Genomic DNA, 11,148 nt, shown 5'->3' with positions numbered 1-11,148 from the left:
CTCGATGTCTAAGAAAATAATAACTAGAGAAATGAGTTAAAGAAAGTAAACAACCTGTTGAGGCCTCATAATCTTCATATCAAGATCATCCAAAGACTTTCGCCAATACGCCAAGTAACTAGCCATTCGAGGGATAGCAAATAAAATAATGAAGTACTCAGGTGGAAACCCCATAGCCCTGATCACATAAAGGCATTAGCTAAAGCCTAGTAACATATATTAGGAGGGATAACCTTATCTTATGCTCCCTAAAAAGAAAAACTTGGTGTAATAATAGCTTTACCTATAAATTAGTCTAGAATAGAAGTCAACATTTGGATATAGCTTTTTTCTGATGAAAAATTCACCAGATAGTGCAACCTTTGTAAGACCCAGAAATTTAAAATTTTTTTTATTATGAACTAATTTTAATTTATTTATTCATTAAAGACTTTATTTTTGGAAATTATTTTAGTAAAAGTAATTAAATCAAGTTTTAATAATAAAAATAAAAATTTTAATTTAATTTTGCAACTATCGAATAATTTTTTATATTTAAATTATAAAACTTAGTAGTTATAAAAGAATAAAAATTTTATATGATTTAGTTTAAATAATTGAGATTTTGAAATTTAATACTTTAATTTTTATAAATAAAAAATATTGATTATATTATCTCTAATTTTAAATTAGAATACTTGATTAAAAGTCAATTAGCAAATTGATAATTAAATAATACTTTTAAAGTAATTTTAAGAGATTAGATAGATTTCAAATTTATACATTATAGTATTATACCCTAAATTTATTAAAATTATCAAAATTTATTAATCTTAAATTCCCAAATTGGAACCACTAACCCTAACCTAACCCTAACTTCACTACCCCCACCCACACACCTCACCGCCACTCACCCTAGCCGCCTTTCCCCCTTCGAAAAAAAAGAGAAAGAAAGAAAGAAAGAAAATGGAAAAAGAAAGGGAAGAACGGAGAGGAAAAAGAAAGCAAAAAAAAAGGGGGAAGCTGGGAGCAAAGAGCAAGAGAGGAGAAAGGGAGAAGAGAGAGATCGAAGGGGAGAGGGAGGTCACGTCAGCTCACCGTCGTTGCACCGCTGCGTCTACCTCTGTTCCATCTAGAGGAGAGGGCTCGCGAGAGAGGGAAACCATCCGCGTTCACATCGCCGTTCCTCACCATTTCTGCCGCCATCGAAGATGCAATCCGTCGCCGTCAAGCACCGCGTCTGGTCAAGGTCGCCATCGTCGTTGTGCTTACCAGAACCGAGCCAGAGGGCAGCGCCGAGAGGAAGACAGTTCACCATCCTTGTCATTTGTGCTCGTCGAGAGGAAGCCCATGGTCACCATCGCGCCTTATGCTGCCAGCTTCGTCGTGCCGCCGTCGCTGAGTTTGTTGCCGTGCTTCGTGTCCGCCACTGCTATGGTCACCGGCAAGTTGCACGGTATCATTGGGGTTTGATGATGAAGATTCATAGATATCAAGGTTTGGAATTTGGTGAAGATTGGTTCAGTGGTTGGAATTTGGAGGTTGCTGTTGTGGGAGTCACTGCCGGAGGAGGAGGAGAAGGCTGTATCACCATGATTCTGGCTGCTGAAAATGGTTCTGTGGCCGCGGGAACCACTGTCGAAGATTCTGCAGTTTGGTTCAGTCATTACTCCTTTGTTACGATAAGTGTTTACATTTCGGAACTTTTGAAAATCAGTATTCTATTTTGTTTGGTTAGAAATTCTGAGGTTTTAGTAACGTAGGGTCGAGTTCTAGTTATTGCGAGTCGCGATTGAAGTTGCCGCTGCTGCGGGCTAGGAGGAAAAAGAGTTTTGTCGAGTACTTAAGTTGCGATCGAGGTAAGGGCGCTTTTCTTAAACTTATTTTACTTTCAAGAGTTGTTACAAGTCGATAATTATATGAAAAGTATATTTTTGTGATTTCGTACGTCTTATGGACTGAATTGAGTTGCTCTGGATGATTGTAATTGTTTGTCTAGTAAAATTTTTGACTGTTTGAAAAGGTTGTATATTTTGAGTTATTGGTTTTGTTAAATTGGCGGTTGCCGGATTAATTTTCTTGAGATTTAGAAATGTTTTGTTATTGAAAATGAGTTGACTTTTAAAAAGCTTTAATATTGGAATTTAGTTTAATTTTAGAAATGATTTGATTTTAGAAAGGGTTTAATATTGAAAGGGTTTAATATCCATCGTCATACCCATCGCCAGTATCCGTTGTCGTCGGAAGGAAGGAAGGAAGAAGAAGTCTCTGTCCCCACAGCGAGCCCTTGTCCTGGAGCCCGGTCGTTCCTCTCTCGCCATTAATACCAATCCTCTCGCTGCGGGTAAGCACCACTGGTTCCCCTTATGTGGTTGCTGATTTGCTTATTGAAAGTGAGGCCATTAATGAGCTTATAGTTGACATGCAAGCTTCTCTTGATCTTGTTAGCTGAGTTAATTTGTTAATGGGGAGTAGGATTTATTAATGGGGAGTTCTGAGTTGGGATTTTTAATTGAATTAATGGGGAGTAGGATTGGTTTGCTGCGCGAATGTTGTTGCCATTCATTGTTGGTGAGAATTGCTTAATCCTAAATTTTGTTGCCAATTATGGTTGCCTGTTAATGACGTGCATGTATGTCTCCATTTATGTAAAAATAATTCCCATTAAGTTATCTATTAAAATATTTGAAAGGAGAACAAAAAAAAAGCTGAAAGAAGTTGAAAAATAATTGATCATATAGGTAATTAATTTTTTGCCATATAAATAGAAGGGTATAGGGACATCTTCCCTTATCAATAGCTTTTAAGTTTGTCCTATTTACATGGAAATGACTTTATATCTCTTAATTTCCACTTTCTCTTATCTTCACTTGTTAGGGTGTTTAGAAATAAATTGATTCAAATTCAATTCCTTCAATCTTTTTAGATTTGGTTTTAATACATTCATCATACTGTATCTACTTTATTTACTGTTATTCCTTATAGTCATCATTGATGGTCATGCACGAGGAGAGGAGGCATTTGGACGTGTTGTTGTCAGAAGATAGAGAGCATAGATGATGACATGCATAAAATTAGAATGAATATGCCATTTTACTCAATTGTACTCTCTATTCTTCATGAATTAGAATGAATATGGCATTTTACCCAATTGTGTACTCTATTCTTCTGCCATCACCCTTATTCCGTCTCTGTTCTCAAACTATAAATTAATTATTATCAATATGTCATAAAAGTAAGAGTTTAATAAATATTAACTGGTTCCTACTTTCGATTCAGTGTATATAAATCTATTAATGTAATTTATGATTTTAACATTTGCCACTTCATTAATACCAATAATTGTTAGTATATTAGAAAATTCTGCATAAATTATCTCTTATCTTTACTTGTTAGGAAGTTTGCAAGCAAATTGATCCAAATTCAATTGGTTTATTCTCCTTAAATTTGGTTATACTTTGTGTGTTATGAATTCTATTCATCATACTATATTCATCATATTGTATCTGCTTTATTTACTGTTATGCTTTATACTCATCATTAATTGTCATGCACGAGGAGAGGTGGTATTTGGGAGTGCTGTTCACAGAAGATAGAGAGCATAGATGATGACATGCATATAATTAGAATGAATGTGACATTTTACTCGATTGTGCTCTCTATTATTTTTCTGTCACCCTTAACTTCAGTATTTGTTCTCATACTATAAATTAATTATTATTAATATGTCATAAAAGTAAGAGTTTAATATATTAACTGGTTTTTGCTTTCGACTCAGTGTATATTAATCTATATTAATAACTATATATTAATAATTATCTATATGTTTTGATCCGAATGCAGTCAAGAAAGAAGCCCAGGATAGGTCGTTACACAAAGAAATTCCGGTTAGACACAGCATGTTAGCAGCCTCAAGAGGGATCTGCTGCGACTACAACTCCCTATCAAGTGGACTGCCCAATTCCCCCGTCCAGTGGCGGTGGTGCCCCCACAGCCTCATCTTTATGCCCCTTTCGTCCGTCCCGTATCGAACCACCACCTGCTCTATAGACTTGCACAAATCATGTTCAAAACTCGAAACCAAATGACGAAGACTTAGACCCAGAGGCAGATAAGATAGATTCTTTTGAGCAACACGTTGACAGCCTGTTTGCTGCAACAGAGGCTCAGAAGTGCAAGGGACACAAGACCATTGAATTTTGGGATGTTAAAACAATTGGTATACAAGAATTTATTTCATAAATTATTTCCATACTCTATTTTTCTATGATTTCATCACAGCATGGCCACAATAGTTACTCACACAGACTACGATTTACAAAATCCGATGGCACAATGAAACAAGTCAAATTGAGCATGAAGGAAGCTATGAAGCCACCTACGGTAGGAAGATCGTACTCAGGTTCAACGAGACCCTGTAACCAGTTAGAGCAGAAGCTGGTATACTGAGCAGCTTTCTCGGATTGCTAGGATCTGACTACACCAAATTCTCAATCTGCGAGAAAGATGAGAGAAAGGTTCACTCCAAGGACAAGATCTATAATGAATGTGTAAGGGTAAAAACTCATATTTGTATAGAATTCGATAATCTTAATTTGACACCTACTAACAATTTAATTTTACTGTTGTAGAAAATGTTCCATTTTGATGAAGATAGTGGAGGAAATATCAAGCGTACAATTTTAAAAATGCTAATGAGGGATTGGAAGGAAATGAGGAACAGGTTGTACCAAAGTTATTATGACTCACAACTAACTCTTGAACAAAATATTGAAGGCCGCCCATCAAAATTACTACGGATCATTGGAGATGGTACCTTGATTATCGCAACAGTGAAGAGACAAAGGTAATATATTTTTATTTCATAACAGAAAAATTCTATTTATATTACATTGAGTTAGTCAGAAATAATATCTAGTAACTCTTACATTCAATGGCATAACAGGAGAAGTGTAGGAAAATGTTGAGAATCGATCAAAGCCGCTATACACCTACACTAGCAGATCAAAAAGCTTGGCAAAGTTCAGAGAAGAAGAGGTAATTTATTTTTTACTCTGTTTTTTAACCATCTCTTTGTCTACATATTCACTTTTTAAACTATATTGTTACAGTCGGAACGACTGATACGTGAGCATCTTTCCTATCTTTTCCTAGTGAATTTGCATTCAAATTGTTGAGTTTAATCAAGATTTAAATATGTTTTAGCCACTATGGATTCTCCTTTGAGCCGTGTGCAATTCTATTTATTTTAGGTAGCATTCGGATGGATTTGATGGAGTTTCTGTAGAAAAAGAGAAGAAAGTGAATGATGTTGTCAATCCTGACCTCCCTGCATCCTAACAAGAATAACTCGAGCTACAGAGGTCCAATTGATGTGGTTTCAGCGACATTAGAAAGCTAACTTTCAGAGCTTTCTAACGATGTATAATAGTGTACACTTCTTCACCAAAAATTTGGCAAAGGTGGCGCCTAACTTGGGATTCTACAAGTTAGGCGCCAAAGGAAAGCTCCACACGCCAAAAGCATGCTGTATAAGTGGCGCCTAACTTGGCTTTTCCCAAGTTAGACGCCAAGGCACAATCCCTGCGTCTAAACCTTGCTGCCCCCTTCACGCCTAACTTCACAATTGTGAAGTTAGGCGTTAGCCTTTAATACTTGCCATGGTCCCCACGCAACAAGAAGCATTCGAAGATCTTATTTTATATTTTGATTGAAACTTTTATTTTATTTAAAAATAGGAAAAGATATTATTTAGTTTTAGAAAATATATTTTACATTAATTAGGATTAGATATAAAAGGGAAAAGAATCAGCCCTTCGGACTCTCATCCCTTCTCTCATACCTTATTCCGCACTTTACAGTTTTACAGAACCCTAGTTTTCTCTCTGAACTATGAGCAACTAAACCTCCACTGTTAAGGTTAGGAGCTCTGTTTATTCTATGGATTAATACTATTATTGTTCTATTTCAATTCTTGTATTGATTTTAATTTCAAGAATTGTTTTCGTTCTTTATCTTATGAATCTGTGTGGAACGAAAGTATGACCCTTGTTCTAATTGAGTTCTTGTAAAACTTGGAAAAGCTCTTTGCTTGAACAACAGCTCGAAAACAATTTCTCCTAAATCTATAATTATCTGGACTTAATGGAATACGTGACATATAATCCTCTTATATTTGGGTAATTAGGATTTCTGTGGCACATAAACTAGTTTTGAACTTAACCCTCTAATTGGAATCAAATGACCAAGGAATTGGCGGTTGATGAAGGTTAAAGGAGACTAAAAAGGTCTAAGGAATTAGGGTTTAGTCTCATATAGTTTGCCAAGAATTGAATCTTGCGTGATTAAAATAGTTAGTAAGAAAAGATAATCCGAAAAATAAATATCTCTGAAACCTTAACTATTTTCTCCATATATTTCACAAATCATTTACTGCTTGCTGTCTGATTTTCTGAATTTACTGTTTAATGCAATTGAACTCTCAAAATACAATTTTCTGTTTGTCTAACTAAGCCAATCACTCAATCATTGTTGCTTGATCCATCAATTCTCGTGAGATCGACCCTCATTCACTTGAGGTACTACTTGGTACGACCCGGTGTACTTGCTGGTTAGTTTGTGGGTTATAAATTCCACACCAAGTTTTTGGCGCTGTTGCTGGAGATTGACTGTGATTAACAACTACTCGTTGTTTCATTGCTTAGATTAGATAAACTACTTTTTTTTCTTCGTTTGCGTACCCCCTTTCCTCGTTTTCCTTTTACCTTCCTTTTAAATTTCATTTGCTTTTATTCGTTTCTTAAAATTAATTGGTTTATCTTGTTTATTTTATTATTCTTTTATTTCCTTTGTCTTCTTTTTATTTTATTTTGCTTCATTCTACCTTTGTTGTCCATTGCATTAATTTTATTTTTTTCTTTTATTAGTTTTAATTGTTTTTTTTTTTGCTTTAATTTTATAATTTTGCATAATTTTTTTCTTAATTTTTGAAATTAAGTTTCATGTCACCTAGTTATTTTTATTTTTATTTCTTTGTTTATTTTTTTAAAATTTCAAAATTTCCATTTTAATTTTTCTTATAATATTCAAAATTTTACTACTTTAATTATTTAGTCGTTTTATTTTATTTCTTTTACACAGGTTACCTCACTGGGAATTTTCTGCACTCTGACGTAGAGATTCCCACTTTTTCTTATTTTCTGTTTGTTTATGAGTAGGAACAGGAACAAAGAGCCTCTTCTAGATTTTGATCCTGAACCTGAGAGGACTTTGAGAAGGCGTTTGCAACAAGCTAGACTCTATAAATCTGGTGAAAATCTTAGTGATACTCTTGCAAAAGAAACTGAGGAGCTCATAATGGATCCTAACCACAACAATGCTGTTAATGCCAATGTGGTAAATCCAAATGAGAATGAATAATCTAGAAGAGTGCTTGACTCATACACTGCCCCCAATCTAGATCTCTATGGGAACAGTATTGTGGTGCCTCCTATAGCTGCAAACAACTTTGAGCTGAAGCCTCAGTTAGTCACTCTGGTGCAGCAAAATTGTCAGTATCATGGACTCACGCAGGAAGATCCAAACCAATTTATCTCTAACTTCCTACAGATTTGTGACACTGTGAAAATAAATGGAGTGAATCTTGAGGTTTACAAGCTCATGCTCTTTCCATTTGCTATGAGGGATAGAGCAAAGCTGTGGCTAGATTCTCAGCCCAAGGAGAGCATGAACACTTGGGATAAGGTAGTCACTGGATTTTTGTCCAAATTCTTTCCACCACAGAAGCTGACTAAGCTAAGGGTGGAGGTTCAGACCTTCAGACAGAGAGATGGTGAGATCCTCTATGAAGCCTGGGAGAGGTACAAGCTGCTGACCAAGCAATGTCCCCCTGACATATTTTCTAAATGGACTCAGTTGGAGATCTTTTATGAGGGCTTATGTGAAATGTCCAAAATATGTTCAGATAATTCTGCAGGTGGTTCATTGCACATAAAAAAGACGCCTGAAGAGACTACTGAGCTTATCGAATTGGTTACTAACAACCAATATCTCTACTCATCTAACAGGAATTCTATGAACTCTGGGACTCCTTAGAAGAAAGGCATTTACCTTGGATGCTATTCTTGCTCAGAATAAAGTTATGTCTCAACAGATCAATATACTTACTCAACATTTGAGTGGGATGCAGGTTTTAGTTGTTTGTGCTTAGAATGCCCCTCAAGAGGCTCCTTATGACATGACTGGTAACTTTATTCAAGGTGAGAATTATGACTATGCTCAATTTCCATATGAACATGTTAACTATATGGGGAATGCTCCTAGAAATCCCAATAATGATCCATATGCCAAGACCTATATTCAAGGGTAGAAAATCACCCAAATTTAGGGTGGAGAGAGCAACCTCAGAGGCCACAGAATTTTAATAATCATCCTCAGAGTGGTTTTCAACAGAATAATTTCAATAACCACCAGTTTCAGTAATCTCAACAACAACCACCTCAGCAAGCAAATTCTCAATCACAGAAGAACACTGATTTGGAAGCACTGATGGCGAGTTTTATACAGGAAACCAGAGCATCAATCAAGAACTTGGAGATTCAAATGGGTTAATTAGCCACAAAAGTTAATGAAATTCATTAGAGGACTACTAATAGCCTTCCAGGTAACACAATTCCAAATCCAAGAGAGGAGTGCAAGGCTATCACCTTGATAAGTGGACAAGTGGCAAGTACGGAAGTACAAGTTACTGAGGAGCCAGTTGAAAAAGAAGCTCCAAAGCAGACTGAAGACACAGTAGTACACGCCTCTCCTAAGCATGCAGACAACCCTTTTCCAGTTACGTTTGACACACATCCGACATTACCTAAGGCTCCTGAGTACAAGCCTAAGATGCCATATCCTCAGAGACTTCAAAAGGAGACCAAAGACAAGCAGTTTTCAAAGTTCTTGGAAGTTTTCAGAAAGTTACAAGTTAATATTCCTTTTGCTGAGGTTTTAGAGCAAATGCCTCTCTATGTCAAGTTCATGAAGGAGTTGTTGTCAAAGAAGAAGCCTTTAAAGGGAGATGAGACAGTGGTCCTGACTAAAGAATGTAGTGCCATAATTCAGAATGACTTGCCAAGGAAGATGCCAGATCCAGGGAGCTTTCAAACTCCATGTACCATTGGGAGCACAACCTTCGAGAAAGCGTTATGTGATATGGGAGCAAGCATCAATCTAATGCCCTTGTCTGTGATGAAGAAATTGCAAATCCAAGAAGCACAACCCACAAGGATAGCATTACAGATGACAGACAAATATCTAAAGCATGCATATGGATTAGTAGAGAATATCTTGGTCAAAGTGGGTAAGTCCTTCCTCCCAGTAGATTTTGTGATTCTTAACATGAGGGAGGATGAGAATATCTCTATAATCCTAGGAAGACCATTCCTAGCCACTAGGAGAGCTCTGATTGATGTGGAAGAAGGTGGATTAGTGCTTAGATTGCATAATGAGCAACTGGTTTTTCATGTCTTCACAGATATACATTCAGTAGGTGAAGAAAAGAGGTGCATGCAGACTGAGCTTATTGATCCAAACCTTCAAGAATCCCCTGATGATGCACAACAGAGTCTGCAGCCCAAACCCCCTTGGTGACAATCAACAAAATTCTCCCTGACATCAAACTTAAGTTTGCTGTCGGGAATGCATCATCCGCCAAGGAGGAGGTTCTCAAAAAGAAGAAAGTACCCAGTGGATGGAGAAATAAAAAGATTCTCACTGAAGACTTCTCCCCAGGAATGAAGGTGGTATTCACTGCATGCCCAATTCTGCCTCATACAGTGAATAGGATCCTGTCTCTTGAGCATATAGAGTTGATCTATAAGAGCACAGAAAAGAAGTTCACAGTGAGAGTGAAGAGCTGAGCCCGTATGATCCTCCTCCTTAGAAGAGCTGACCGTCAAGCTAGTGACGGTAAAGAAGTGCTTGTCGGGAGGCAATTCGATGTTTTCGTATCCTTAAGTTTGAATTCTATCTTGATGTTTTTATTTTTATTTCATTAGTTTTGTTTGAGTTTCTATTATTTTTTGTAACACCCTAACTGTAAAATGTCACGCTTCCGGCTGCGCCACTCTGATAGTTTGGGTATTACGATGACTTTTATAATATTTAATACTAAAATATGAGCCTGTTTAAATCTTAAACCTAATTTTTTAAAAAAAACATACATTCATACTTACAATGTAAATTATAATACTCACAGGAAATATATATATATATATATATATACACATATTAATTTACAACCATCTCATATCAAAATCCTATCCCTCTTACAAAACTCGCAAAGTTAAAGGCGAGGAAAACATAAGTACTAAAACAATACAGAAATATCGTATAATATAAAAGAAATAAGCTCTTTTGAACTTCGTCATCCGTAACCTGAAAAAGAAAAGTCTTGTAGGGGAGTGAGAACATCATCCTCGAAAGGGTTCTCACTATAGGGTTGCAGAATTACTATAATAGGATACGCGAGATAAAATCATTACAGTGATTAATAACCAACTTATGCATCTTTTCAAAAGCAAAGGTTTACTACAAAAGGAAAAGTCTGAAATCTTTTCTGAAAGAGGAAACTGTTCATTTTCTTAAAAATTCAGAAGCCTTTCGAAAGGTTTATCTAGGCTGAACCAGATTAGTTTTTCATATTTTTCTAAACCAGAAACACAAAACTAAAACCAACCATCGGCCCATCTCATAATCAACCATGACTCTAGGCCCAAACAATCCAAACAGCAGCCAATCCACCACAATCCAACAGAGTTTCAGTCGCAAACACAAGTAGGAAGCTCAAGCACAAACAAGCAGTTACATCAAGTAGAGCAATTAGCAATTATACACAATTAATCACATAGGCAAACCAAGTAAAATATGCACACCCAAACAATGTCACATAGATGCAAATGATGAATGCCTGTCCTAGTGGCTGATGAGTCTCATATGTCGGTTATAAAGCCAGCCCGACAAGTCCTGGTAGTTAACCATTGGACTGTCCCTCTGTCGTACATCCCCAAATCGAGTTATTCACAGTCATAATCATAATTGACATCCAACACTCTTACTGGTGTATATTCACGGGGGCGAGCTCATCCGGAACTTTCACAATGTCTGGCCACACTTACGACATAG

The 11,148-nt window shown here is 36.4% G+C and overlaps 1 protein-coding gene across 1 annotated transcript in view; it reads left to right on the top strand.

Moving 5' to 3' along the window:
- Positions 1-881: 881 nt before the first annotated feature.
- Positions 882-11,148, top strand: part of LOC110270348 (uncharacterized) — a 28,773-nt gene continuing 18,506 nt past the window's right edge. Inside the window, exons 1-5 of the mRNA XM_088500619.1 lie at positions 882-1,665; positions 1,743-2,323; positions 3,823-4,535; positions 4,611-4,825; positions 4,925-5,106. Of these exons, the coding sequence (XP_088356745.1) occupies positions 1,191-1,665; positions 1,743-1,894 (627 nt within the window). The 5' untranslated portion in view covers positions 882-1,190 and the 3' untranslated portion in view covers positions 1,895-2,323; positions 3,823-4,535; positions 4,611-4,825; positions 4,925-5,106. The remainder of the gene's footprint in view (positions 1,666-1,742; positions 2,324-3,822; positions 4,536-4,610; positions 4,826-4,924; positions 5,107-11,148) is intronic.

The sequence above is a fragment of the Arachis ipaensis genome, chromosome B1, assembly GCF_059453495.1.
Source record: "Arachis ipaensis isolate K30076 ecotype BB chromosome B1, ASM5945349v1, whole genome shotgun sequence".
In the NCBI taxonomy this organism is placed as follows: Eukaryota; Viridiplantae; Streptophyta; class Magnoliopsida; order Fabales; family Fabaceae; genus Arachis; species Arachis ipaensis.
Note: the sequence above shows the minus strand (reverse complement) of the source record. Positions and strands in the feature narration are given on the sequence as shown.